The 23,346-nt window shown below is 35.8% G+C and overlaps 4 protein-coding genes across 7 annotated transcripts; 1 reads left to right on the top strand and 3 right to left on the bottom strand.

Annotated features, from left to right (window-relative positions):
• Window positions 1-2,028: 2,028 nt before the first annotated feature.
• LOC128890452 (zinc finger RNA-binding protein) lies at window positions 2,029-11,831 on the bottom strand. Of its 2 annotated transcripts, none has more exons than XM_054148931.1 (12): window positions 11,482-11,831; window positions 11,137-11,379; window positions 10,695-10,858; window positions 10,034-10,369; window positions 9,079-9,645; window positions 8,261-8,974; window positions 7,852-8,137; window positions 7,589-7,776; window positions 6,451-6,599; window positions 5,163-5,258; window positions 4,841-4,961; window positions 2,029-4,562 (listed from the first exon to the last, which is right to left on the bottom strand). In XM_054148931.1, exons 2-12 carry the CDS (start codon window positions 11,184-11,186, stop codon window positions 4,279-4,281), a joined length of 2,955 nt encoding a protein of 984 aa, XP_054004906.1. In that variant the 5' UTR covers window positions 11,187-11,379; window positions 11,482-11,831; the 3' UTR covers window positions 2,029-4,278. The 2 variants fall into 2 exon arrangements, with proteins under 2 accessions (XP_054004906.1, XP_054004907.1); XM_054148932.1 differs by having other exon boundaries at window positions 9,079-9,534.
• A 547-nt stretch (window positions 11,832-12,378) lies between these two features.
• On the bottom strand, window positions 12,379-13,978 carry LOC128890454 (geranylgeranyl transferase type-1 subunit beta). The gene is made up of 3 exons (XM_054148933.1): window positions 13,358-13,978; window positions 12,929-13,289; window positions 12,379-12,848 (listed from the first exon to the last, which is right to left on the bottom strand). The coding sequence occupies exons 1-3, from the start codon at window positions 13,904-13,906 to the stop codon at window positions 12,733-12,735; spliced, it is 1,026 nt and encodes a 341-aa protein (XP_054004908.1). The 5' UTR covers window positions 13,907-13,978; the 3' UTR covers window positions 12,379-12,732.
• A 420-nt stretch (window positions 13,979-14,398) lies between these two features.
• On the top strand, window positions 14,399-21,188 carry LOC128890535 (anillin). 3 transcript variants are annotated; one of them, XM_054149113.1, is made up of 18 exons: window positions 14,399-14,878; window positions 15,261-15,387; window positions 15,490-15,684; window positions 16,027-16,196; window positions 16,260-16,451; window positions 16,593-17,384; window positions 17,464-17,566; window positions 17,631-17,765; window positions 17,864-17,961; window positions 18,036-18,143; window positions 18,307-18,413; window positions 18,486-18,615; window positions 18,690-18,942; window positions 19,029-19,193; window positions 19,285-19,541; window positions 19,614-19,784; window positions 19,849-20,071; window positions 20,182-21,188. In XM_054149113.1, exons 1-18 carry the CDS (start codon window positions 14,861-14,863, stop codon window positions 20,433-20,435), a joined length of 3,498 nt encoding a protein of 1,165 aa, XP_054005088.1. In that variant the 5' UTR covers window positions 14,399-14,860; the 3' UTR covers window positions 20,436-21,188. The 3 variants fall into 3 exon arrangements, with proteins under 3 accessions (XP_054005088.1, XP_054005086.1, XP_054005087.1); XM_054149111.1 differs by having other exon boundaries at window positions 18,214-18,413; XM_054149112.1 differs by having other exon boundaries at window positions 14,400-14,878; window positions 16,662-17,384; window positions 18,214-18,413.
• Window positions 21,189-21,386: 198 nt separating this feature from the next.
• LOC128890536 (larval cuticle protein 65Ag1-like) lies at window positions 21,387-23,234 on the bottom strand. The gene is made up of 3 exons (XM_054149114.1): window positions 23,079-23,234; window positions 22,186-22,433; window positions 21,387-22,091 (listed from the first exon to the last, which is right to left on the bottom strand). Exons 1-3 carry the CDS (start codon window positions 23,085-23,087, stop codon window positions 22,031-22,033), a joined length of 318 nt encoding a protein of 105 aa, XP_054005089.1. The 5' UTR covers window positions 23,088-23,234; the 3' UTR covers window positions 21,387-22,030.
• Between the last annotated feature and the right edge of the window lie 112 nt (window positions 23,235-23,346).

The raw sequence follows: 23,346 nt of genomic DNA, 5'->3' as shown, positions 1-23,346 counted from the left end.
TCTTTGTCCTGAATTTTTGCCTTGACATTCTCAATTGTATCAGAAGCCTCAACCTCAAGGGTTATTGTTTTGCCAGTCAGTGTCTTAACAAAGATCTGCATGTTTATCTGCAAAAAATATTAAAACAATCTTAGGATACTGAATAACTTTTAGTGTATATTATTTGTCACAATGTATACAGGATGAAATTAAATTAATTTAAGGAATTGCAGCACTAAATATCAAGAAAATTCAATAGGAAAATAGTTATTAAGATAAATACCGTTTGTAGAGTCAAATTTGATTGTAAATCACAATTCGACCACAGATTCACAGTATTTTCTTTTGGGTGGGTCCAAATTGTATGTTCGAATTGTTTAGATTATTTTTTGATGTTTAATTTATGCATAATGTATCTTTTTGAAAAAAATCGTTAAAATTATGGACATTATTGAGCAATATATTCATCAATATATACAAATATCAAATCTGGAATAGTCCAAATATCATTGTCATGGATGTCGTCAGACGGATCAATGAATAACCGCCATTTTGTATCCTGTTACTACGCAGCATGAAAGTATAAACGCATTTATGTTGCGATACTATTTATTTCAGAAAAAGTTATATACTTGTTTTTAAAATATGTAACTTTAATACGATATTTGTATGTGTCTTGATTATTACTTTTTAGTCTTTCAAAACCGTTTCAAAAATATATTTCCAGTGCCTATAGTTGACGCCTTCAGGTCAAATTAACTTACTTAAAGAATTAGTATCTCATTTGGCATTGTATTTACGCAATTTTTACATTAACACTTAATGGTAACACTCTAAATGTTGCATATTGTAAATACGACGAATAAATCTACAGATAAAGTGGAAGTTCAACAAAATGTTAGATTGCTAATAATCAATCAGACAATTTAAATAGTAACGTAACAATTCTTACCTTCTATAGAAATACCTCGTAATGTAGCAAAAATTTTCAATAAAATCGAATAAGATGTAAGTTCTTCTACTGAATTCTCTTTGAAAAATCTCGCAGTACTGAACAGGACACAAAGCGGACGTTCCTTTTATGACACCAACGGAAAGCCACATTGATCATGCGCAAACGAGTCAGAAGATTTCTAGGAAGCTGCTTATTGGATTATATCTTCTGTCGTCATCGCATTTCTGACGTTGGCATATTCGATTGGTTTCTCAGACAAAGAGTATTGTAATAATTTCTGGGTTCAATGAACTTCAGAATATAAATATCATGTATAAAAATCATCTATAATATATTATTGTTCTCAAAATAATGATCTTTACGCAACTTAAAATTTTATTCGTGTACGTTTTCTCTTCAAACTGTCACATTTTGATACGGGTAGATGGCGCACAGAGATCCCAATGATTAAACAAAAGAAAATGATGATTCATTGTTTTTCACGATACTTGTTCCAGAACATTCGCTGTAGATATTTTACATATATTTATATGAAATGTAGCCAAATATTGTAAGCAAATATGTATATATATATACTTATACACATAAGAAGGAATAAAATATGGATAGGTTATGTCAAAAATTTCGTTCGAAAAGATTTTAATATTGTAGTTAACTGTATGTGAAAGTAGAAAATACGTACAATCACAATACCTTGCCACATCTATCTACTTCGCTGACGTAACTATTTCATATCTAATGAAATTCATTAATTTTAATAAAAAATTACTTTAACAACATTAATTGTAATTTATAAATGTATATAAATATCTAACACAAATATTTATACATCGTATATTACATATGATAGTAGTTTAAGTGTTGTACTTGGAAAATATTTTGTCTACTTATAGTATTTAGTTCTCCGACAATTCCACGAAATTACTTACCACATGTTTATGAATAAACGTGAATATCAGTTATTGCTGCGTAGTATGTTCCATTTTGTCGGTATTATTAATAGAAATAAAAAGAAAACCGAATTACGATTACCAACAGATTAAACTTTTGATTTATGTATACGTTTCATTATTTTATACTGAAATACATGACAATTTCGAAAACATGCATTTACTTACGGTAAACTATGTACATTTTTAATTTAATGTTTTATTAGTAACATCAAAGTAATGGATTTTAGTCAAGTGCACAATTACATTATTGATCAATAACCATAGATTTATTAACCTAAAAAAAAAAAAGAAAAAAATATATATCGAAAACTCGCAGACTTTACAAAGTAAAATTTTCTTACGTAATTTCTCAATTCACATTTTAATTTTTTAATTTGAGGAATGAACAAAATTTGCCTTTCAATTTTTTGAGAAATGTTCTGCAAATATGAATCAGCTTCGTCACACGTACTAAATTGAATATTGCTTTTTAACATGAAATAAAATGGCACGGTGTGTTTATGCATATAAAAAAGAAGGTAACATAATTAGCTTACTTTCACTATGCCGTTCAATTATTAATACTGAGAAAATAATAGTATTTATAATCAAAATCCTTCAAGGCTCTACACACATTTATTCTTACAAGTTACCGAGTTGAGAAAGTTTGCGAATTTTCTTTGTAAAACACCTGCAAACATACAGCGCATTGTGTTACATTAATATTTGGTTCAGATGATAATAAATTAAAAATACATGTCATGTAGCTCGATTATATACAAATATATTTTAATTAATTAATACTGTCAAACAGGAAACGAAAAGTGGCTAATGCTTGAGTTTGTATTGATTTAAAGCATGTGCCAGTTCAGTCAAAAAGGTTCAAAATAACCATACTAAGTCTACGAAGTACAAGATTGTGAAAAATCAAAGTAATGGGGTTAAATCACTGAACACTCGTATTGAAAAGACTAGTTGCACCAAACAGAATTAACGTTATTTAAATTATTTTTAAAACTCTATGCAAATGAAATCTTTATTAATTTTGCGCACTATCTTCTAATATGTTTATTAGAAAATTAATACAGTATCAGTCTCAGTTCTGCTCGGTGCCATCAAAAAATAAATTAACTTTCTTTGTATGCCAAGTGTTTGTTCTTGTAAAAAATTACCTAGTAACCATAATCGTACAATCAGAGTGCTATTGTGTGTGTGGCCTTCTTACTAAGAGGATTCTTATTAGCCCGATTCATTATTAAAAGATCTGATAGAATACTACATACGCAAAGGAATATGGAAGTGAAAAAAACCTTATACTTATCGCATGCATGTTCGATTTATTCAAAGAGGATTTGCATGTGTACAACAGAAGATCCATACACAGTGTCAGAAAAAAATTTATTAAATAATATTAGATTACCTAAAATTTTTAAATGAAATTGCAAGTTATTAGGAATTTTTGACACGTGCACTTAACCCTCATTGGACAGCAAAGCGTCTATTTCAATAATCGACTTGCAATTCTGCTTTCTTGGAATCTTCTGCGTGAATCAATACACGCAACGTGAACTTACAACTTATTTGGTGCAGGGAAACACTGCACTTGTTACGACTACACACACAACATACACACGAATTCTCAATACAAACTAACCTACGCTTAACTTCAAAACTTATAAATGTTCATTTTATTACCACCCTTTCTATTAAACTTCATCGTATATTGTGACTTTGAAATATAGCTAAATAAGTAATTCAAACTAATTAACGCATTCATCATTTTCTTCGACAAAATCCTAGTGCTGGAACTAATCGTACCAATTGCCTGTTTGGGAAAGGTCTTAAATCTTGAAAAGTCTTATGGAATAATATAATTGCAAAACGGACCTTATTTGTCTTAAAAATAGCAGCGTCTGTATTTTGAAATAACATTGAAATATTTCATAAAATAAACCCAAGAAACGAGATTTAAGAAATGACATATTATCACATTAAAAGAAATCAAAACTTAAAAAAAAGGTAGGTGATTATAATTGTCGAAGTAATACATTTTTTTCATTATTTTTGTCACTGATCTATCGAACTTAGTACTAGCAGGAAAGCAAAAATTTGATAACGTTATTACGCGTTCGAGATAAAATAAAACTACGTAATAATATAACCTGATTCAATCATTTTCCACGCCATTAAAAGTATGATTGCGAATTAAAACGATGCCGCCAGCTGTCCAAAGAAATACCTATACTCGAAACAATTTTAATAGTATAGTAATAGATCATTAGTTTCGCTCTAAATTTTGACATCTTTCCGGTATAGAAACGTTTCATTGAACAAGCAATTGACACGAGAGAAATTCATTTCTTATACTATATAAGTTATGAGTAAATCAATAAAGCGAATATTTTGGTAGATCTATTTGGAGTCTGTCTCCATTTTGATCTCATCTGCCTTTTTATCTTTCTTTGAAGCTTCACTGTCTGTTCCTTCTCCGTTACTGTTGTCACGTCTACGCTTTCGAGCAAATCGGCCTTTATATTTGGACGGTGGAAGTTGTTCCATACCCAGAACCTTATGAATTTGACGAAACGCGACTAATCGCAAAGCATGTTGCGCCGAAGCAGTTATATCTTCTCTTTGCTGCGCCGTCATATTACCTATTGCATCAACTGGTTCTTTTTCACATGGATCAGACAATCCTGTGGCACAAAAATATATTCTTTATTATTATTGTGTTCTATTACTGTCTGTAAAATAATGTATAATATAAAAGATAAAAAAATCAGATTGCCATTCATCTACGCAGTATTGTGTAACACTTCAATGAGATGCAAAAATCAAAACACTCGATTTTAGTATCAACAATGAAACTCACAATATGCTCAGTCTCGTCATCTGTATCATCATTTTTATTATCGACTAAATTATCATTTTGTTCGTTAATATAATTGGTAAATATATAACGAAAGAAAAGTACCTGGACTTCCTGGAAGTAATATTCCTCCAGCAACACACTCCAATAGTCGCCTTAAAGCTTCGCCTGGACTAAGCGGGCCTCCAGCAGTGCTGATCACTTTCTCAGTTAGCAGTTCCAATGCCTAGTAATTAGATATTTATTTATTTCTAGCGATTTAGTGTTATAATAACTGTAAGTAAATTTAGTTTAGTGTAATAATCAAAAGTATGTATTTACGAATACGCGAAACGTTTACTAATCATAGTACAATATTTTTTCCCATACGTTTAAAATGTAAAACTTAGTATGTGGAATAAGTAATAAGAAATTGTTCTCTACTAACCCACGGATTTAGCGGTCCCCAGGTAGGTACACGGTTACAAAGATCACGCATTATGCGAATAACCATAACACAGCTCTGCAGTGAAGTTGCTCTAGCCTGTTAAATATGATTAGTACTTCAGTACATACAATTTAATGCACGCATTAAAATCTCTGAACCTTTTGGAGATGCGACGCCCTAAACTATTTTTAATTTGCTTTGTGTGGGCTTTAGCTATCCTCCCAGCCTCGTGCCTATAACCCCTAAGTATTAGCCCATATCAAAATTATCGGGTGTTTATTATTTCCTGAACAATTAATACCTAACATAATATTTAAAAAAAAGTACAACGTATTGGAAAAAGTGTGTACTCGATAAGTGCTAAATATAACAGTTGAACTTATAAATTGAAAAACACCCGATATACTTATGACACCACTGTGTGTTTGTGCTTGTCTGTCTTTTAACAGTCAATAGTGCTTACAATGCACATTACGTAGAAAGCATTGAACCAGATACATATTTATAGAGAACAATACGCTAACTTTAGTAACTTCTAAGACAGACCTAGAACAGACTCAGTCTAGGCTACAATGCATTGAGATTAATCCAGAATAATGAATAAGCTTGATCATAAGCATCATAAAGCAGTTAAATGCATTACAAACAAAATAAACAAAACTACATTCTTTTAAGAGAAATTATGTACTTTTAAATGATTTTCCGCAAACAGTTTCCTATTATTCTGGATGTTGATGATTAGAAGCAAAGCAAATGTAAGCTTTCAGTGTGCATCAGTAATTCAATTGCTACAATTCATACTTACATAATGCTTAAACTCCTTGTCTGAGACTATCTGATGACACGTTGAATGTTTCTGTTTGTGAAATTACATCAGAGTTCTATAGATACATGTTTTAGCAAACTGCCATTAACCAAACATTGCCACTGTCGTCGCATACAACGACCGATACAGACTATAAATTACAAACGATTTTATAAATAACCTTTGGTATGTTTTGACAAGCAGTACCAGTGTGCAAATTGGATTGGCAGACGTACGGAGTTCGAACATCAAACGTGATCAAATAAATGTTTCAGACAAAATCATATCAACAAGAAGATGGTAGTAAAAATAAAATTGTCACAAGGCTGGAAGTTCTAAGACTGCTCTTTTTTGCGGACAGAGAGAGAGGACAACTTGCACGCATTTCGCGTATCAGGAGAAAATAACAGAAAACAGTCGTTAGTGTCAACAAAATGACACCGACAATTCGAAATCTTGAACTGAGAGTTGATTGATTCAAACCTGAAACCACTTGGCATGCCTGAGTGCAGCTAAAGCCTCCAAACACTTAGCCTTGGGAAGTACATCTGGTGGATCTGGTTTCGTCACAGCGGGCGCCGCGGGCGTAGTTTGCGGTTGAGCAGCTCCCTGTTGCTGCTGTCCAGCATTATCTGAGATTCCAACAAAGAAAGCACAACACGCTTAGACAACACTTAGAGTGTTTGATCATGCCCAATTTGGGTTTTCCCTCTATAATTATATTTCAAGTACATTAAACTTGACAACTATAGCCTAAAACATTCTCATCAAAAACAAAAATAAACCTAATCGAATGTAGTACACGACAATGTTGAAGTCACTCCTATTCGTGTACGTCCTTTTTTAAGTTATAAGTTTTCAAAGAACGACCGATGTTTCTTAATTATTTTGATAGCGTTACTCAAATCGTACAAAAGTATCGCTATCAAGAGAATCGTCGGTTAGAATAAGGAGTCTACTGCACATTGTACAACATGCGTACAGCATTCGATAATAGAGGGTCCTTTTTTTTAAGTATTAAATGCATGATCAAAAAGTCCATAGTTTTAAGATTGCCTCAGCGTTGTTTCCTCATACCAAAAGCGTGTCCACGTTCATATTAGCATACTCTTCCTTAATGGAGACTCCAGCTCAGTTTATTATTTATAGAACTTATAAAATGTATTGCTACATGTTTAAAAGCGACGCCTAATCGTATCAAGTTTACGCTCTCTCTTTTCCGTTAAAAAATGGCTTTCTTTACAAAATATATACACATATATATGTACGCTCTTACAATTTTATTTATTCGTTTCGATGACTTTTAATGCTTTCCGAAAGTATACAAGCCATAGTCAATCGTGGACACACTAAATCGCAGCTGTATTGGAAAGGAAAGGAATTTTGTATGTTAGAGCGTATATACACTGGCAACCGTTGAAGTCCCTGGCTGCCCCTGCATCTTCCTAGTGCTTGAAAAATTTACAGAAAAGCGTTTGGGCCATGAAAAGAACAAACAAAACTCGTAAATACCGCGATTAAAAAATAGCATGAAAATAAAAGGCGTTCTCTGTAAATTTGTTGAAACGATTGTAGTTATCCTTTTCTTGGCCACTATGAAAATATAGAGCGATAAAATCACCTGCGACAGCTGTAGGTTTAGGTGTTTCACGCATTAGAGGGCTGGTGAGCGTTACACTGACGGTTACGCTGCCTCCTGAAACGGTTAAAGCAGCTGACTCCGGATGTTTGCCAACGTTGTAAGTGTCTTCGGGGGCAACAATCTTCAACTGAGCCGGGAGAATTTCAGCAACTTTATTCAATAAAGTTCTGCAAAAAAGAACAAAACTTAATAGAGGTACAAACCTATACATAAATAATGCTTTAACGCTCTTTGCAACTAACCGTGTAGGTTTTTCTGCGCATAGAACTACGAGACAGACATGGTTATCGCCAGATAGTAAAAGTCCTTTTGCCAAATTGCCAACACGCATAACACCCCTGAGTATTCTTGAATCTTCTTTTTCTTTTTGGAACGAAAACAGGTTACCATCACTACCGTCTTCTTTCTGTGGCGTTACATTTTTCTTTTTATCAGGCTCCTCTACTTTCACTGAATCTGCATTTGGTTGTATAGGCGTATTTGTCGCTGCTGGTGCAGCATTAGTTGTAGGTGGTGTAGTTTTCTTGCCTATAATTTGAAGAAATATTTTCGTTAAGTCCTTAACATGTGTAACAATATAAATAGCCATTAATTTCTTAATTTTTAATCCTTCATAATATGTAATAAGAAATTTATAAAAAACCAAATTACCGGCTTCTGCTAAGGTATCAGACACGAATTTCAATGCTTTCTCGGTGTCTGACACAATTTTCTGAACTGCCAGCAGTTCTTGTTCCTTAGGATAAATAGTTGTATGATGAGCTAATACGTGTTTGTCGTCGGATGAATCTGGTCTCCTCTGAGGTCCGGGGAACATCATCATCGGTGGTGGTCCTGGGAAAGGACGAGGCATTGGTGGAGCTCCTGGTCCACGTCCATAACGTCGATACCATTCATAGTATTCACACTCCTCTTCATAACGTCGTCTTTCTTCCCAGTACATCATTTCTTCGTCCATCATTGGACCCATCGGTCCTAACTGATTAATTTCTTCTCTACGACGCAAATATTCATCACGCATTTGTTGTCTGCGTAATTTTTCCTCTAGTAATTTTCTCTGTTTCATGCTTGGTTTCATGTCAACCACTAAGTCAGGATTAACCTTTTTCTTGTAAGCAAATCTATGTCGTCTTCCTTTCATATGCATATCTTTGGCATTAGGATCATTGAACCTGCATTCACAAAGTTTGCAATTGAAACTAATTATCTTTCCATCTTCTGACTTATTTTCCTCTATATATTCTTGACCAACTGGTTGAATATCTTTTTCATCAACAGCTGATTCTTCAACAGCTTCTTCCGTTGAAGTATCTTCTGTTTTCATTTCTGTAGCTTGATTTTGATTTACAGTTCCCAAATTTCCAGCTGTAAACATTGTATTATTACAGTATTATATAAGTTTGTGCTATCATTGTTCTAGCATTCAGCATTTTGTATGAACGTTATTATGAAAAGAAAAATATACTTACAAGCAACAAAATTAATTTTAGGAGTAGCTGTTACTGTAGGCTTTTTAGTTCCAGCAGTTTTAGCAGCAACTGCCGGTTTTGGATTCAGAACAGTTGGATCCGCACTTGGTATAGGTTTCCCAAGTTTAGTGTGTAGCTTTACAACCTTTTGATGCTTAGCACCTCTGATGTGAGCAGCATAGGCATCGTTTCCAGTACAAGTGACATCGCAAAGCTCGCAACGTAGACTGTTGCCTGCTCCTCGTGCTGGTGGTTGCTGTGGGACCTTCAAAGAAGCTTCCTTCTTCTTATGCTTCTGGCCCTCCAGATGCTCACGGTACGTCTGAGGTCCAGCACAGCTGATCTTACAGACATCGCAATAGTGAAGCTGTTGAGGTTTGGGGGGCTGCTTGGGCCGCATTGCCTTCATCCCTCCCCCTCCACCGCCAAATGCCTTTCGTCCGTAGCCCTGCCAACCTCCAGTCTTCTGGTTAGTTGAATTGCTGTTTGCACTCTGTTGGGCTACATACATAGTCGCAGCGCTATATAGCGCTGCGTCGTAGCCGGAATACGTTGTACTCGCCGTTTCTAAGGGAAATGAAATTGAAACCTCAAACTTTGGAGGAATCAATTCTTTGTATTCATGGAACCATTCTACTAACTTGTATCCATCAAAACGAGTATTTCTATAGCTTTATCGAACTATTTGCGAAGTAAAGTGTACAATACTCAAGTCTATAAAATCTTCAACTCCTATTAGTTCTTTAACATTTAAAAATATTCAATTCTACTAAACTTTCAAACGAAATCATGGTTTGAAACATTAGCAGAATTTGATATTTTATATGTATACATCATTTTTCATAGCCAGAGGATCAATTTCATATTATTAGTGCCTACATCACGGTTAACAGGACATATACAAAGGATTTTGAATTTTGGCGAAAAACATAAACACAATGCAATAAAAACTTACTATTTGTTGTTGTGGATGGTGTCGCAGCAGGAGTAGCTGGTGCTGTATATCCTGAATAGTTTGCACTTTGCGTAGGATTAGATTGCTGATAAGCAGTACTCGATGCTTGATAAGTTTTAGCTTGTCCAGTAGTAGTGGCTTGTCTTGCTGTGCCTGTGTAAGCACTGGTCGTACTATAAGCTGGTTTCGCAGCTTGATAGTGCGTCTCTGTAGTAGTATATGTTGCAGCTGGTGCTGTAGGTGGTTGATAGTAATTTTTAGTGTCGTAGGTAGCTGCAGGGGCAGCACGTCCGTAACCGTAATCGTACGTTTGGGCCACAGTACCAGGATTAGCAGCTGTAACAAAAAAGTACAATAGAGTTAAAAAAACTTATGAAACTTGGTTACTAAAGTTTGAACTGTTATTTCTTCACACGTAATATTCGCATATGATAGGCATACTTTTACCGTTTCATGCAAAAATCAATTAGCTCTCTAAATACGTAAATATTGATGCATTTAATTAAAATAAAATGTATATATTGTAAGTAATTTTCAGGTACACGTTATTTTCCAGCAGTTACCGAACGGTCATGCTCCAAAATGTCCGTCGATGAGGGGTTAATACGTAACGAAACGAAGACGTAGAAGAAATGAAATAAATAGTGAAAAATGATCTCACCAGCGTACGTGGTCCCTGTAGCAGCTACAGCGGCGGCCGCCTGGTAAGTTTCGTAACCTGTAGCCGCAGCGGCAGCGGGTCGTTGAGTGTACGTGGCGGCGGTTGCCGCTGGAGTTACTGCGTATCCCGCTTGACCAGTTTGATAAGCGGCTGCGCTGGTCGCTCTATTCGAAAGAACGAATACATTTTATTACGGACGAGATATTGAAAGTAAAATGGAAACGGGCAAAACGAAAAAGACCTCTATCGGATCCGTGCCCGGGAGAGACGCTCGATGGACGCTCTAACTCTCAGCAAGAAATGGCGGCCAAGCCGGCTGGGCTCTCGCGTGCACCGATTTTAACGAACAGATATTACTCCGGCCAACGTAGTTACCGTCGCGATTTTTCGATAAACTTAACACTAGCTACTTAATAATTATGGTATGCAATCGATTTCGTACCCATATTGCGTTCCGCCGTGAGTAAACCCAAAATAATTGTTCTGAGCCATCCTTCCTCGCAGAGAATCCCGGAAAGAAGGACAATGGAGGAAGTTGTAGGGCGTGCCACGAACTCGATAGAATGGCGGCGCTGCCGCGGCTCCTATTGGTTATTCTGTTGGAGCCGGGCGCAACAATTGCAAGAATGCCGCGCCCTCAGTGGCCGCTTCCACGAGAACCCTGCGTCGTCCTCCGACAAACTACCTTCGCGCAAATCAACGCGCTACCGTACTAGCCAGAGAAACTACCGCGAGAAAGTATTCACGAAGCGGACAGGTATATGCGGTTAATTGGAACTTAACTTACTGCGTTTTTCTCGTTATCTCCGGTTCCCGGGGTAGTATGTAGTTTGCGAAATTTTCGCGGCTGGTGCGTGTTGCGACGAACGTCCGGTGTGCGCAAGGAAGGGCTACTTTGCCGGCGACGCGTGCGTTCGACAAATTTTTTTCGGCGCCCCCTAGTATTATAGTAAACTACTATCCGAATCGGAGCGCTCTCTAATAGACACTACAAAAGTCCCTAGATGTGCAAACTACCGGAAACTAGAATTCGTTTGAGTGGCTAATTTGAATAAAAAAAAGAACGAAATATCGTTTACTAAAAAATTATATTCAGACTTCGATAATTTGGTCTCCATACTTTAATAAGTATAACATCCTGCTCGAAAGAGCAAAGAGCACAAATAGCACATGGGTACAACATAAATATTTCTAAGAAGTCAAAGATAAAGAATTTCACTCCTTTCCTTACTTTATTATATTTATATAGTAAAGTAAATGACACCGTTAAAAAATTAATTGTATATAAAAATATATTTTTTATACTTCCATTAAATATATAACTATAATAAAATTGTATTAATTTTGATATACCATACAAATTTTAATTAACCCTCTGCATAACATTTCCATAATACAAACTCATTCTTCCTTTTTTCATAGCAATTGCAATCAAGGACTTTTTTTATTTGATATAATACCTTAAACTTCTGTATTAATTGTTTATTTATATCAGCAAATGTGTGAACAATTCTTCATTACACATTCGTCTACTATAAATCGAATATAAAGACAATACAATAGTAAGTGTTCTATGTAACAAATATACCAGGTTTCCATTCTATTTGTAACATAGAATATTTTAGCGTTAGAACTATGAAGTTGAATTATGTGTAAGGATGTTTTAAAGATCTTCCAAACGAAATTTAACTGTTAAAGTAAAGTGAAATATATTACTTAAAGTTTTAATATTTACAGAATATTTTTTAAAGTTCAAAACAAAATGCATAAATTATTAACAAAGTTATTCTATTTTTAAAAAATTAGTGTGCGATTATTCTTGCTCCATACGGAAATTCTTCCACAGTTTGGTAAAGCCAGACGCTTAAATGCTTCCACGCTGATCGGTTAATTGACGCTTTTAGAATAATTGTTCTCATAAATAATCATCACAGAGAGTCTGTAAGAATTGTACAAACAGTATTCACGACGAAATACGAAATTTTCCCCTTTTGTAACTATTACTCTGTGCGCATGATATGGTATTCGAGTGTTTTAATTACTTCATAAGAAAGTGAAGGTCTAACAACTTCTTGTATGCTCTGTCAGAAATGTTAAGAGCAGCATGCAGTGTGCATAAATCAGGCTCTCCTAAAAGACTTAAACCACATAAACCTAAAAAGCCAAGTAAATACATGTCATAAATTATTGTCATTTTAAAAAAATTTCATATTTTAATGTTAGTTTTTATGTACCTAAGTATGTATGCAGGGGATCGACTTCACAACAAACATTTTTTGCAAATCCACCATACATGTCATCTTGACAATAAAAAAGGAATGTTCTATTGTCTTCATTATCTGAAAATTTGTAAGCATCAAGCAGCTGTAGCGTTGCTCCCACCCAGAAGCTATAACAAGAATCAGATGGTTTCCCAGGTCGTCCTCCGAAGCCACCATCTTGTCTCATAACACACCATCTTCTTAATCTATTTAATTGATTATTTGTCAGGACATTATGAAGCTCATTCATAAGGAATAAACTGGCTATAGCACAAAATGTAGATCCTCCATGTGATTCAAGACCAGGTCCTTGGCCCATTGCTCCATCATACGACTAAAATTATTGTTGAGTTATTATATTACAATAAACATATGTGAAAAGTACAAAGAATACAAGCTTACAATACTCTTTAAAATATAGTCAATGGCTTTTACTTTGTCAATGCCTGACCAGTCATTCAAAATCATAGATATACAACAAGCACAGTAGAGAAATCTCATGTCACTTTCGCTTCCTGCTACGATAGCTTTAAATGATCCATCTGGATTTTGACAAGCACGTACTCCTTCAATGATAGCTTTTTTATCTATTCTGCTTAAGTCATCATCGAGGATCAAAAGGGTAGCCAGTCCAATGTACGTTATTGCTAAATGACCACACTGATATTCTGGAGCATCTTTCGGTATTGTTGTAGATGGTTGGAAACCAGAGCGTGGTCCAGCTCCAGTAACTTGAAGCCTGTAGATCCATTCTATCGCCTGTAATTTTGTTTGTTCACTAAGGTTATGTAAACAGTTCAATAAATCTAAACCTGATATAGCAAAAAATGCTATAAGAAGCCTGGAAGAATCATATTCTGCTAAATCACTGGGCAACGTGTGTAGAAACTTGATTAAATATTTGGCATGATCTTCCTTTAATAATGCTTGCGATAACTTGAATCTTGACATTGTACGGTAAAAAAAAATATTACTTCCACCATAGATTGGTGTGTTCTCCGTATACAGTCTTTATGATTCGAAGCCTAGGGTTTTGCTCATCTTTGGTTCCGCGATCTATGCTAGGGATAAATTAATTTCCACCACCGGAAAATTAATTTGTCCCTAAATGGCAGAGCGGAGATTCGTTTGTGGAGTTGGACAAAGAGTATTAGAGTATCTAATTAGAGATGGGCAAAACCCTAGACTTCAAATAAATTTGAAGTTTGCCGATATGTTCTTTGGAAAATTTTCAAAAAAGAAAACGAGACAAACATATCAACAAACTTCAGATTTATTTGAAGCCTAGGGTTTTGCTCATCACTGTATCTAATACTCTTTGAAGTTGGATTGGCCAACTAAACCTCGTGTCTCTAGACTAGGGAATCTAGGGTGCATTCAGTATCTAGAGGTTTCCCGCAGTCGCAATGTGGAAGAAACAGCTCCCGCTTTTTACTATTCCGTTTCCGGTTGTCCAAGCAGTTGCTCCAATCCCACGAAGAGCTTCGGTTGGTCTTCATGCGACGCTTACTTTCTATCATGTTTGAATCCCGCGAAAGTTTTCTCGTGTTCTACATCATTTTTGTCGCGTGAAAGTGTTACCGTTTCAAACGTCAAGTATTACGTGTTATGCGTGAATTTGTACACGTTAGACTATCGATACTAACCGTGAAAGATTCAAAAATAAGAACTGTCATTCCCAGCTTATCGCATGCGTTTGATTACTATGGCGCTTGCGTTTAAATTCAACGGTCGAAAACAACTCCCTTTCTACACTGTGTAAAAAAGCATTCTGATACTTTTTACGATTTATCTTCGTTGATATTGTTGAATAAAGTGCATAAAAATTAGCAACGTGACCATAGATATTTCGAGAGTCGTTTATAGCGTCGGTTCGGATTAGGATAATACCGTTTCCCTCGGACAATGGACCCTTTCACTCAGGTAAGGCCCTTTCGTCAATTGTAATACGAAAATGCAGCTGTACGCGATGTTCACAGGGTTCGCGAAAATTGCTCGGTATCAATGCTTCTGCAATCTTTTTATTTTTCATTTGGTGTTTCGATAATTGAATGGGCATATTTTTTATTTTTCGATCTATCACGAAAATAAAATATTCTAAGCTAGGAAAATCTCGAGAAAATTGTTTTACAAACTCTTACTCACGTTTTGACTAATGAAAATAGATTTTTGGAGAAACATATACGTGGATATCTGTTATCATGATTGTATCTAAGCTATTAAATGGATTTCAGTAAAACTTTCATAATTAAATTTTGCACTTATGTTAGCTGATTCGTTCATTTTTTTTAATTATATAATATAGCGGATGTTAGAGCGTGCCAGAGCAAGGAGAGAAAAATTGGATACTCAATTATCAAATGCAGGGCATGATGTTAAAAGAAGACGTAGTCCTTTAAAGGATGCAAATGCAATTTTGGCACAAGCTACAGGTAATACTAATGGCTAAGAGCTAATGGTATTACATTTATAGTTATTATTATGTTGTCAAAAGAAATTTTCAATTTAAATTGCATATATTTTTAAATTTAAAGTTACTAAGAGTAAAACTCCAACAAAGTCTCCTGCCAAAGTATCAACAGAGAATGTATCTCCGCTCAAATCTCCTAGAAAGTCTGTGTCTAAGAGTGCTACTAGTGAAAAAGGTGAACAAATAAATAAGGAGAATGGAGAGATTGGGATTTACAATGTGAGGTCAAAGTTACAAAGGCTTGGCAAGCTGTACTCTGGTAAGCTATATTCCATGGAACACCCACACAGGTTGCTTCAAACTGGTTTCTTACACTGCTTCACTCTCATATATGTGCATGTCTCTATACTATGCAAGTCACATGTGAATGGTAAACACAAGTTGACTGCAAGAACTCTCATACCATTTCTATTGTTATTGAATTGATTAATCTATTAGCATACACTTATATTTCTTCATTCAGTATTTTATTGGAAAATCCAGATTTGTGTTCAAAATTCATGAGAAACAAAACATTTTTTTGGAGTACAACTATTAGGCATTTTTTTTTCTACATTTTAAAGCATTTAAAAAGAAAGTATATATCATTTTTTTTTTATAGATGATGGTAGTCATGAGTTAAGTTCACCAATTCATAGAACAGAAGAAAGATTCACTGCAGAAGAAGAGATTGAACAGAAACCAACCAAGAGAGGAGCTAGACTGGATAGATTAGCAGCTCTTGCTTCCACAATTAATAATTGGGAAGATGATCTTTCGCATCCAACTCTGGTAAATGTCTTAAGAATATTTAAAAATATTTTAGAAATTTTGATAATTTCAGTATTCTTTAAGGTCAAGCCAGTTGATAGTAAGGCAGAAAAGATACAAGCAAAATTAAATGAACAAGTTAAAAGTGCATCAGAACCACAGCCAAGCACAAGTGGATATACCAGGGGAAATAGAAATAGCAAAGGCTGTAGCCCCAGAAAGGAGGATTCATCTACAAAGCAACTAAAATGGGATAAGACTGTATTGGAAACATTGGTAAACACTTATTCATTTACAAATATCATTTACTCATTGCACATGACTAAAGCTTTAACAAGATTTTCTATGTAGTAACTTTAAAATGGAGGGAATATATTATAAGTAATTGAGTCTGTTGGGTAAAAAAACTATTTACAGGAGGCTCAAGGCTTTAGTCGTACAAAAAGCAATAGTCGTCTTGTATATGACTATAAGGCTTGTTCTCAGGGAAAAGGTGCGGGTTCTGCGAGTTCGCCGTCTAAACAACTTCAACGTGTTCAAGAAGTCGCTACAGGACCCGAAGAAAAATATAATAAAACAGCTAAAGACTATTCACAAAATAGTAATAATAAAAATTCCAACACGCCTGAGAAAACGTCGAGAAATGCGACACCCAGCACAAGCAATTCCCGATTGACGCCAAGACTAGGCTATAATGGTTCTCCTAAAAGTCCAGCTCAGTCTAGTCCAGGCTCGGTATTGAGTAAAGCTTCGTTGTTCGAATCTAAACATGCAGAACCGAAAGCAAAAGATCCCGCGCAGATGTCACTTTCCGAGAGGATGGCACTTTTCGAGAGAAATAAAGGGGAACCTCCCTTGTTGCCGAAAGCTCCCCTCACCATGTCTGTACCACCAAAAAAATTACAAGAGAAGGGCAAGGGTAGTCCATTAGGAAAGAGCAAAACTGAAATTCCTAACAATTCTGTTAACGCCCAACGCGAAAAATTTGAACAAGGACTAGGTACACAGGAATTGGAAAATAATATTTTACGTAACACTCATCTCGAAAGACAGCGTGAATTGGATATGTTACGTTCACGTTTCAATAGGAATAAAGAAAGAGCGCAGGTTGCCGCTGGTTCTTGTATTAGAACAAGCGAAAGTAGCGAAGGAAAATCGAATTCTCCTAAAAATTCTCCGGTTTGTCCAGTAAAACCGACACCTGCTCCTGTAAGAATGGATTTATTTGTTATCTTGTTTATAAGTGTATATTTTGCATACTGAATTGAGTATACTACTTCTATGATAGGATCATGGTGTTCCACCACCTCCGCCACCTCTTCCAGAACCGTATGTTTCCGACGCGAGACCGACCTCCAATCAAAATAAGAATTCGCCATTCAAAAGACAAGGTATGTACTGTACAACTCGTATGTTGCAACGTAAATACAAAATATTTAATTTTATGTTTTAAAGTGGTAGTTAGCCCACCGAAAACGCAAAAGATACAAACAGTTTCCGACGTTAAGCGCATTCGCGTCGCTCCCCCAAAGCCTGGACACCTCTACCCTAATCTTTCTGAAAATGGTTCTACAACTGAAACAGAAACAGGTATGGCGTTTCAACCTGGATCCGTTAGACTAATCATATTTCAACATTCTTTCGATTTTTCTGACACGGAGCAAATAAAGTGTATTCTTTTATAACAGACACGGAGTATACTGTTAATAGTACAGAAGGAGAAACGGCTACCCTAGATGAGAAAACTGATACTGAGACAGGGACGGAAGCTGAATACTATGTACAGGTATGATAACTCTAGAAAATATAAATGAAATCAAGTCCACAGTCTTTAAATTGTGCGCACTGACTTTTATATAGGATGACGGAACTGAGATCGATAGCGAGGAAGAATGCGAAGAAGTAAACACTAGCCTTGGCAGAAGTATCCTACGCGCAGTAAACGAACAATCATTTTTAACTAAAAAGGTGCGTACATATACTTTAGAATAATATTTATTTAATGTTTTATTGTAATACTTCGCTAATACAATTACAGAGATCAATCGATCCTGATCCGGACAGCACAACTTCCGATATTTCGGTATTGGATGAAATGGACGAATATTTAGACGAGTGTCTCGCGTTACAGGAAGCAAATGGAAACGGAAATATAGAAGAAGGACCTACTCCGCCCAAGTTAAACAAAGGTGGTAAAAGTCCGTCAACCGCATCAACTAGCTTCAAATATAGCCAAGGGTAAGATAAAAATGTGATAACAATGCAGATATAAATTCAATATTTAAAAATAAATCGTTCTTTTATTTGAAGATCATCATATCGTTCACCTATAAAAAAGGTTACTCCATCTCCCAAAAAAGGTGAAACTTACGTTATAGATGGCGATGATTGTGTGCCATTAATGCATAGCGTCAGCTTTTATAGACGACAGCAATCACAAGTAAGTTAATCAACATTGAAACCATATACGCGGCTATGTTTGAAATTTATTACTATTATATAAATTAATTTTAGACACCAAAAACGCCAGTGCGTATAATATCGAGAGTACAAGAATCTTCGGACACTATGCCCGATGTAACGAAAGATGATGCTAAGAATGAAGCTACCTTGGTACAAGAAAAACTTAAGCGATTGTTAGATGAAGTGTGCAAACAACAAACAATTATCGGTCAAGCTAGTCAGGCACTGAACTTGTGTACTTCGACCGTGGAGTTCAATAATTCGAGGGAACAAGTTGAAGGAGAAAGATTACTACTCGTTGCCAGTAATTTCACTTATTTTTATAAAAGCGCATCCACCAATTTATGTATATCATCGAAACACCGCGAATATATAAATTCTGTGTTGCAGCTCATAGACGACAGGCTGCGTTAAACGAAGTTCAACGATTGAAAATAGAAGGTACACTAAGGCCTGTTACTCCTGGATCGCCGGAAGTGCAAGAAAGTGGATCTTTAACAGTCTCTGCTATTACTTTGCCCCTTAGACGCGATCACTTACGCAATGTCAGCTCAAGTAAGCACTAATGAGTTGAATTTAAAAATAGCATTGAACATCAGAATATGAGGTTATGTATATGTTTCTTACTTTGATAAATATATTTCAGATACATGCCTCCATTTTGTTTGCTTGATGCGACATTTGGAGGAAATAGTTGCTACTCCAGTGGTTGTAGCAGAGCCTGGCGATTCGTGCCTTCGATTTCCATCAACGCTTAAAATAAACGATTTGTACAATGACTTTAAAATTACCGTCGAAATATATTCACTTCAAACGCAAGCTGAAATTTTGCCACACGAAATTAAGTACCATATAAATAATACTCACGGATGTGGTAATAATAATAATAATTGTAACAAAAAAGTAAGTTCCTGTACTCACATATGTATATAAGAAATTGTTAACAATTTTACGAGACATTTAAATATTTTACAGCTGGTAAATAAGACTCCAAAGAAATTTTTGAAACAGGAAAGTCGATTAATAATGCCGAGTGTACAAAGCCCTGCAGGACCATCTGCTGTGAGATCACCTGCTTTTCAATTGTCTGGCTACGTTATTTTTAGTCTTAAAGAAGTGCATCGGCAACAATTCACATTAAATAAGGTAAGTATAATAATGTGTCAAATAAGTGCATTTTAACAGAAGCCATTTTATTGGTAATTCATAGGTACCGCCGCAGTCGCCATTGGAGGGTCGATTACAGATGCACGTGTCATGCGAACTTTCATTGTCGGTCGAGTACAGAGGATTTCTTACAATGTTCGAAGATGTTTCTGGATTCGGCGCTTGGCATCGTAGATGGTGTTTGCTTAAAGGTTCTACGCTGTCATATTGGAAATATCCTGATGATGAACGGAAGAAGACACCCATTGGAAGTCTAGATTTACAAGGTGACTATGCAGCTATAAGCATCATTTTATAGTCACATAAAAAAAAAATAGATTATATTATTAGAAAATTTTTGCATGTACTATATTTTACTATATTTTTGTGTTTGTAGGTGTCTCTACAACGAATGTAGGATTAGTTTCGCGAGATATATGCGCGCGCCCTAATACGTTTTTGCTCGAAACAACAAGAGCTGCAGAACCTGGAGATTCCGAAAGTTTAATTATGGTTAGAAATGGGCACACGACGACAATTAGGCATCTTTTATCAGCAGATACAAAGGAAGACAGATTAGAATGGTGTGCGAAACTTAACAAAACGTTAAATTTAATTCATACTTGGGGCGGAACACAGGCACTGTCGTAACCGGACGTGTGACACGTAATAGCGTACTGAAGTACGCGTATACGCAATGGGTACTTGTGTATACTAAATAATACAACTAAATAATTTAATGTGGCTAATCTAATACGATAATGTATATTTTCAATATCATGAATTTTTGGAAAAAGATTTTTTCCAGTTACTGGTAATTTTCAAGAATATTAATTGCAAATACATACATTAATCGATCCGATAATGAATTCTAGTTGAGCAAAATACTTTTAATATAAAGTAATACGTATTATTAATTCCCTTACAGATTATACAAAATTATCTTTTTGTAACTAAAAACGCTTAAAAAATCAATTTAATCGTCTCCTTATTTCTTAGGTAAGGAGTAAAATTAGAATGAATTTCATTATGTTCTTCAAACATAAAAAATTAATTGTTGGTATTCAAGTATTCTTATATTTTCTTTCTAATTACTATAACCACGCGATTTAAAAGAATGTATGTATTTATTACAATGAATTATAATCAATTAATATAATCATTAAATTTCAGTATGATCTAAGATTTTTAGGAGCTACATATATCTTCGCGATAGTTCCGATTATGCATTTTTTAAATATGTATTATTATACTATAAGGTATTTGTATTGTAAATAGAAAAATAGTATAATTATGTAAAAATTATTACTAACAAAAATGTACGTAGATATACGTATATCTATACACAAGTATTTTTTATATTCGCTGTACAAGACAGTATTCGATTAAACGTATGAAATTTTACATGTATTCATACAACTTCATAGTTTCTACTTCTCGAAGCATAAATAAAAAATTAAAATTAACCTCGCACGTCCTCTGCTACTAATTAACAATGTAAGAGAAGAAATCATTTTGTTATACCTGTTACTCTAGAATTCTCCCTCAATTCAGCTCCGCATTCGTACACGAAGGTCTACGTTACGAATAAAACGTAAGATGTTTAGTTTGTGTATATATTTATTTGCACGATTGGTGTCTTATTATATAATACATACATATAGGTAGGTGTATAAAAAAAAAGTTACTCATTTTCACGCGAATTCCAAAGCGTGTAAACGAGCGCTTCGTCGTCGCCTCTCTAAGAGTCAGTGATTGGAATTTCTGACGCCTCTCGTTCAAAATGTTTCTCGATAGTTTCTCAGAATTGCATAGCATAAATCATTTTTACGCAGTGGCACGCGTTTCACAAATGAAATTCGTAACTCCAGCTAAAAGTAGTTACCACGCGGAACTTAGTTTCATGAAGTTCCGCCATTTTATTTTTAGGGGATTGTTCACCCGATCGAACAACTATTCTATTTCACACGTTCTCATTGTTAAGGTAACAATTACTAGTATTTCGTATTGAATCACAGATCGAATGTTTCGAACGAAAAAGAGAAGGAATATACGAAAACAAGGTGAACAACCGATCGTCTCGAGCCGATGATGGACACCTTTTAGGACGATCGCGTCTGTCAATTAGTGAATCGCGTGCCACATGATTCTGAGGTACAGAGTATTCTAATTGCACTTATATTCGTGTATGTCGATAGTCGAAGAATCCTAGGTAACGTTGGTAGCGCAGAACGTCTGTTCTTAGCTTATTTGGAAACAAGTTTGATGGTAGGGTGAAATCCATCCTTGTCAGCGGTGTAATCGACCCTTTGAACGATTATTTGTATTCGATATTATTACTTATCCTTATTCGTGTAATAATAAATGTAATTTTAAGCTGAAGTAATCCTTCATGTTTTACCTGTAGGTGTGGCCATCGGGCGACGTGAAGGAGAAACTTCCGGTAACGGAAAGGGCTTCGTCATCTGTACCCTCGTTCGTCAGTTCTCCAGTTTCTTCCCTCGTTTGACCGTCGCTTTGTTCATAACTGAAACGATAGCCACCCACTCCGATGTTGTTCGATTCCTCCTGTTTTACGATCGTTATATCATTTGGATTGCCTTGAGGTGCCGCGAGAGCTCCCACTATCGCTGCCACGAAGATGAGGATCTGCGCAAAAATAGAGTATCGTATCAAAGCATAAAGTATTAGTCGTTCTCAGGGTTCCTAATATATCTTTCACGTTTTAGATGTAACGCGGAGGCGAGCTCCAGTCGAGAAGCGGTAGGGATGACTTCGTCTCAACTCGATGGACGAAGAAGAGAGCGATACCACTGGAGTTAACTGGAACCACCTCGGTAATGTAATAATAACTACCGCGAAAATTTGTTCAAATGAAGACTCTATTCTGCGAAATTTCGGGGTTGAATCTTTTAATTAATAATTCTAATTATAGTTGCGAAATAGTTAATTGTCGGCCGACTAATCGAGACAACAGGTGTTTGTAACGAAAGCGACTTGGCGACTCGATGCTGACGCAAACGATACGCGGAACGACAAGTTAGGCGACCCGACGAATTCTAGCGATTAATCATCAGGTGCGTGTAAACGTCCACGCACGCACAAACATCACAGTCCTCTTCACTTTCACTGTTACGTAAATAATTTCGGTTGTCAGCGCCCCTGTAAATTCGAAAATCTTTGCCCTGGCGCTCCTTTCGCGATGCTTTTTTTTTTTTACATCACGACACACTTAAGAGAAGCTAAAAAATTTAATTTCTTTGATTAGGTTTCCACGCGGTAACCAGGACCCACCGTCTTCATTGCGAGGACTTCTTCGTGCGAACGATTACGATTCTTGTCCCTTCGTCCTTAAACGACGAACCGATACGTGATACCAAGGATGCACGGCGCATCTGCCTTTATATAGCGGGAAAATCGCGAGCGTTGCATCCCCACCTGGATTAGACGCCGCGGAGATTCGCGGATGGGTCTCCCCTAGCTTTACTATAGGATGCATCCGCGATGCAACGATGCGAGCCTACTCTCCTTCAAGAGTGTTTGCATTCGGTGATGTTTGTTC

The sequence above is a fragment of the Hylaeus anthracinus genome, unplaced genomic scaffold, assembly GCF_026225885.1.
Source record: "Hylaeus anthracinus isolate JK02 unplaced genomic scaffold, UHH_iyHylAnth1.0_haploid 12000, whole genome shotgun sequence".
In the NCBI taxonomy this organism is placed as follows: Eukaryota; Metazoa; Arthropoda; class Insecta; order Hymenoptera; family Colletidae; genus Hylaeus; species Hylaeus anthracinus.
This window is presented reverse-complemented; position numbering and strand designations above follow the sequence as displayed.

Excerpts from the sequence above, each read along its gene's own strand:
- LOC128890536 (XM_054149114.1), bottom strand. Across the intron at positions 22,092-22,185 it reads CCCGATGGCCACACCTACAG|GGTCGATTACACCGCTGACA; the intron begins GTAAAACATGAA and ends AATCGTTCAAAG.
- LOC128890535 (XM_054149111.1), top strand. Across the intron at positions 17,567-17,630 it reads TTCGCCATTCAAAAGACAAG|TGGTAGTTAGCCCACCGAAA; the intron begins GTATGTACTGTA and ends TATGTTTTAAAG. Across the intron at positions 17,962-18,035 it reads AAGCTGAATACTATGTACAG|GATGACGGAACTGAGATCGA; the intron begins GTATGATAACTC and ends ACTTTTATATAG.
- LOC128890452 (XM_054148931.1), bottom strand. The coding sequence starts at position 11,186 with ATGGCTCAGAACAATTATTTTGGGTTTACTCACGGCGGAACGCAATAT. Across the intron at positions 10,859-11,136 it reads CACGGCGGAACGCAATATGG|AGCGACCAGCGCAGCCGCTT; the intron begins GTACGAAATCGA and ends TCTTTCGAATAG. Across the intron at positions 10,370-10,694 it reads TACAGGGACCACGTACGCTG|CTGCTAATCCTGGTACTGTG; the intron begins GTGAGATCATTT and ends TTTTTGTTACAG.
- LOC128890454 (XM_054148933.1), bottom strand. The coding sequence starts at position 13,906 with ATGTCAAGATTCAAGTTATCGCAAGCATTATTAAAGGAAGATCATGCC. Across the intron at positions 13,290-13,357 it reads ACTATATTTTAAAGAGTATT|TCGTATGATGGAGCAATGGG; the intron begins GTAAGCTTGTAT and ends CAATAATTTTAG. Across the intron at positions 12,849-12,928 it reads TCCCCTGCATACATACTTAG|GTTTATGTGGTTTAAGTCTT; the intron begins GTACATAAAAAC and ends TTGGCTTTTTAG.